The 5,279-nt window shown below is 44.5% G+C and overlaps 1 protein-coding gene across 1 annotated transcript; it reads left to right on the top strand.

Moving 5' to 3' along the window:
• Positions 1-2,017: 2,017 nt before the first annotated feature.
• irf2bp2a (interferon regulatory factor 2 binding protein 2a) lies at positions 2,018-5,279 on the top strand. The gene is made up of 2 exons (XM_037782699.1): positions 2,018-3,439; positions 4,158-5,279. The coding sequence occupies exons 1-2, from the start codon at positions 2,554-2,556 to the stop codon at positions 4,874-4,876; spliced, it is 1,605 nt and encodes a 534-aa protein (XP_037638627.1). The 5' UTR covers positions 2,018-2,553; the 3' UTR covers positions 4,877-5,279.

A 5,279-nucleotide genomic window follows, 5' to 3' on the forward strand; every position in this document is an offset into this window, starting at 1 on the left:
CTATTAAAGTGTCATTAATCTTGCTGTACCTCTCAGACTTCTTTTTATATCTTGAGCTGTTTGATTATTAACTTACTTTAAAAAACAAAAAGGGAGTCTGAATGGCTGATTCACTGCAGTGAAATTTCATTTAGCGGTGACTGCTCGGTGCACTTGAATAAAATGTAGGCAGAGCTGTATTCATGCTGTAACCCGCAATCCATTCAAGCTTACAACACACACACTGGCTGGAAATCCCCACCTCATGACAGAGCTTCCTGGTTACTGGCTAACTGGAGGCGCCCTTTTTATTATTAACAGGGCAGGAAAATATTTAACAAAATTCGGTACGTGTTGAATTCATGCTGGTAAGCTGAAAACATGGGCAGGAAAATAATAATAATATAATATTAAAAAAATGATTTGCTGCTATTAAAAGAAATATGTTGCTGCACGTTTTTTAAGCTTCTATGTATATTTCTATAAATTATAGTTGTTTTTCTAATGGTGGATCCACCTCATCCTCATTCATTGCACAGCAGCAGCAGCAGCAGCAGTAGTAGTAGCAGCTCATGGCGTTGAGGTGCTGTGCATTGAGAAAAACAAGCTGCACCGGATAACGCTCTGAATTTAGGACAAAGCAGCAGTCAACTGGAGGCTCTCTCTCTCTCTCTCTCTTTTTATCCCCTGGCGGTCTACTGCTAACCTACAGCCACTTTTTTTTTCTTGAAAAAAAAAAAAAATCTCCTTCTCGTTGCAGGCACCCTCGTACACGGAGTCATATTTTTTGCAGGTTTGACAATAATAACAACGAGCTGTGGGTTATTCCTTTCAGTCGGAGGCGGCAGTCTAAGTATACTTGGCTTATACTGACAAGTATACAGAGAAGTCTAAGAATACTTGGCTTATACTGACAAGTATACAGAGAAGTCTAAGAATATTTGGTTTATACTGACAAATATACAAAGAAGTCTAAGTATACTTGGCTTATACTGACAAGTATACAAAAAAGTGTACAGAAAAGTCTAAGTATACTTGACTTATACTGACAAGTATACAGAGAAGTCTAGGTATACTTGGCTTATACTGACAAGTATACAAAGAAGTCTAAGTATACTTGGCTTATACTGACAAGTATACAAAGAAGTCTAAGTATACTTGGATTATACTGACAAGTATACAGAGAAGTCTAAGTATACTTGACTTATACTGACAAGTATACAAAGAAGTCTAGGTATACTTGGCTTATACTGACAAGTATACAAAGAAGTCTAAGTATACTTGGCTTATACTGACAAGTATACAGAGAAGTCTAGGTACACTAGGCTTATACTGACAAGTATACAGAAAAGTCTAAGTGTACTTGGCTTATACTGACAAGTATACAGAGAAGTATACAGAAAAGTCTAAGTATACTTGACTTATACTGACAAGTATACAGAAAAGTCTAAGTGTACTTGGCTCATATTGACAAGTATACAGAGAAGTCTAAGTATACTTGACTTATACTGACAAGTATACAACAAAGTATACAGAAAAGTGTAAGTATACTTGACTTATACTGACAAGTATACAGAAAAGTCTAAGTATACTTGGTTCATATTGACAAGTATACAGAAAAGTGTAAGTATACTTGGCTCATACTGTCAAGTTTACAGAGATGTATACTTGGCTCATACTGTATAAATTATATAAATTATAGTTGTTTTTCTAATGGTGGACCCACCTCATCCTCATTCATTGCACAGCAGCAGCAGCAGCAGCAGTAGTAGTAGCAGCTCATGGCGTCGAGGCGCTGTGCATTGAGAAAAACAAGCTGCACCGGATAATGCTCTGAATTTAGGACAAAGCAGCAGTCAACTGGAGGAGCTCTCTCTCTTTCTGTTTTTATCCCCTGGCGGTCTACTGCTAACCTACAGCCACGTTTTTTTCTCATAAAAAAAAAAAAAATCTGCTGCAGGCACGCTCGGACACGGAGTCATATTTTTTTTTTTTCAGGTTTGACAATAATAACAACGAGCTGTGGGTTATTCCCTTCAGTAATAGGAGGTGGAGGAGGTGGTGGTGAGGCTGAACTGGGTGCAGTTTTTGGCACAGGTTCAAGTGATTAAATTAAAAATAAAAAAAAAAGCAGTGAGTGACAGAGGCTGCAGAGGAAGAAGGAAGAAGAAGGAAGGAGGAGGAGTGGAGGGGGGTCTGTCGAAGAAATCAAGTCAATAGAAACTGAAGTGGAAGCAGGCGTTTAGAGCTCCGCGGTGACGTCACTGCTCCACATTGAAGCCAGTAGTAGAGCGAGTGAGTGGAGGTAGATAGAGGAGCGCTGTAGTAAAGTACACACCGACATGAACTTCTCCCTCTCTAAACTTCTGCTCTAACAAGTCGAGGGGAGAAAGATTGTGTGTTTTTTTTTTATATATATATCATCGACAACCAGGAACTTGTTGGCTTTTTTTAAAGGGGGAAAACCCAGGGAGAAAAAGCTGGAAAAGCAGGGAGGAGAAGACACATTTTGTGGGGTTTCTCTCTTTTCTGTTTCTTCTGGGAGGCGGTCGACGACGAGCTGCTGCAGCTGCTATGTCGTCCGCGGCGGTCGCTGCTTCTTCCAGGAGGCAGTCGTGTTATTTATGCGACTTGCCCCGCATGCCGTGGGCCATGATTTGGGATTTTACCGAGCCCGTGTGCAGGGGATGTGTCAACTACGAGGGTGCAGACCGCATTGAGTTTGTCATCGAGACGGCCCGGCAGCTGAAGAGAGCTCACGGCTTTCAGGAGGGCAGATCTCCCGGGCCGGGGAAAGCTCAGCAGCAGCAGCAGCAGCAACAACAGCTTTCTGGGAAGGAGATCCAGGCGATCAACCACGCTGCTGCTGCGGCTGCTGCTGCTGCTGCGGCCGGAGGAGGAGATCCAGGCTCCCGGCCGCCGCAGCCGCTGGACCGCTACCCGCTCTCCTCCGACCGCCCGCCCAGGCTGGGTCCAGAGTACCAGTCCAGCAGACAGCAGAACGGCATCCCCGTGCCGAATGGATTTCCTAAGCCCGACGAGCCGCCGGAGCTGAACCGCCAGAGCCCCAACCCGCGCAGGAATAGCACGGTGCCCCCAAACTTAGTGCCTTTGGTTAACGGGAGCATGCCACCGGTGCACGCGGTGAACGGTAGACCCGGCCAGATTGGGCTTTCCTCCGGTAGTCCCGCAGACATCATGGGCGCTGGCAAGAGACCCGCCTCGGTGTCCAGCACGGAGCACGACAGAGACGGCAAGGAGAAGCACAGACCGGACAGCCTCACGCCGGAGCTCTCCGACAGCCACAAAAACAGGGCGGACGCGGACTGGATGGGGAAAGGGAAGACGGTGAGGGATCTGATGGCTCTGCACACCTTCGACAACAGGTTCAAGAAAGACCATGCGGCCATGCAACAAAGGGTGATGGGCTATGAGGCCAGTGCCACCGCTTCCAAGTCAGGTAAGCATCCAAAATTGTGCAAATTATTATATTATCTTTTAATATCGAGCACATGAATGGGTTAATAATGTACAAAAAGAGTCTGCAAAGCATCCAAATTGTGCAATTTATTATATTATCATTATTGCCTCATTCGAGCACATGAATGGGTTAATAATGTACAAATGTTAAAATATAGTCTGCAAAAATTAAAGGTGCATACATTATTATATTATCTTTATAACCTCATTCCAGCACATGAATGGGTTAATGATGTACAAATTTAGTCTGCAAAGCATCCAAATTGTGCAATTTATTATATTTATTGCTTCATCCGAGCCCATGAATGGGTTAATAATGTACAAATACAGTCTGCAAAGCATCCAAATTGTGCAATTTATTATATTTATTGCCTCATCCGAGCACATGAATGGGTTAATAATGTACAAATACAGTCTGCAAAGCATCCAAATTGTGCAATTTATTATATTATCTTTATTACCTCATTCGAGCACATGAATGGGTTAATAATGTACACATGTTAAAATATAGTCTGCAAAAATTAAAGGTGCATACATTTTTTTTTATTGTTTGTTATTATTGTTTTTGTTCCCTGTGGTGCAGCAGAAAGGGAACAGCACAAAAAAATGCATGTCTACCCCTCCAAGTGTAATTGTTGATCCTTGTCTGAGCTGTGCAACTCAACTGTTTTTTTGTTTAACCCTTTCCCCACCTCCAGACAGAGGAAAACACCCCCGGAGCATGAAGAGAAAAGCCTCGCCAGAACCGGAGGGAGAGGGGACAGCTGCCAAGCTCAACGGAGAAGGACAGCAGTGGTTACCGCAACCTACCGACGGACTGAAAATGCCTCCGGTTCCCCCGCCAAGCTTCGCCTCTCCCCCCTCCACAATATCCCCCCACTCCCGCACCACGCCACCTGAGGCGGCCCAGAACGGCCAGTCCCCCATGGCTGCTCTCATCATGGCGGCAGACAATGCAGGTGGGAACAGCTCCCCCAAGGACGCCAACCAAGTCCACTCCACCACCCGGAGGAACAGCAGCAGCCCCCTGTCGCCGTCCTCCATGAATCAGAGGAGGCTGGCGCAGAGAGACGCGTCTGGCGCAGGCACACCCCACGTGCCAGGCATGGACCAAGTGCACCCCCAAAGCATTCCAGACTCATCGGTACCCGGCAGCATACCCCTTTGCTGCACGCTGTGCCACGAGCGTTTGGAGGACACACACTTTGTTCAGTGCCCGTCTGTGCCCTCTCACAAGTTCTGCTTCCCGTGCTCGAGGGAAAGCATAAAGCAGCAAGGTGCCACGGGTGAAGTGTACTGTCCGAGCGGAGAGAAATGTCCCCTGGTTGGCTCGAACGTACCGTGGGCTTTCATGCAAGGAGAAATCGCCACCATCCTTGCAGGAGACGTCAAAGTAAAAAAGGAGAGGGACCCTTGATTTTGTTTGAACACTTCTTTGGGGAAGGGGAAGCAAAAAATATGAGTATAAATATATAAATATCACATACATACCATTCAAACAAACTAACGGACTTGTACATATTGGACCCAAGGGAAGAGTATACTTCGTAAACATGGTTGTATAATTTTTGATTTTTGAATACATTGTGTTTCTATATTTTTGAAGATAAAGGTATGTACTCATTATAATGGACTACGTTCCTCTTTGTTGATGTTTAACAAAATTCTTGATGTACTTCTAGGTCTGGTGGCAGTTCCTGTTTAACGTAGAATGTGACTAATGCTACTCTACGAGCACTTGGCAAAACTGAAATGCTTTTAGCTGTACTTGTATGCACTTGTTTAAAAATTGCCAAATACAATTTCTGATCTTGTATGAA

This window comes from Sebastes umbrosus, chromosome 10 (genome assembly GCF_015220745.1).
Source record: "Sebastes umbrosus isolate fSebUmb1 chromosome 10, fSebUmb1.pri, whole genome shotgun sequence".
Lineage (NCBI taxonomy): Eukaryota > Metazoa > Chordata > Actinopteri > Perciformes > Sebastidae > Sebastes > Sebastes umbrosus.

Bases quoted from the DNA above. Each gene is read 5' to 3' on its own strand.
- irf2bp2a (XM_037782699.1), top strand. From the start codon at position 2,554: ATGTCGTCCGCGGCGGTCGCTGCTTCTTCCAGGAGGCAGTCGTGTTAT. The intron at 3,440-4,157 runs GTAAGCATCCAA...CCCCACCTCCAG, and splicing joins TGCCACCGCTTCCAAGTCAG to ACAGAGGAAAACACCCCCGG.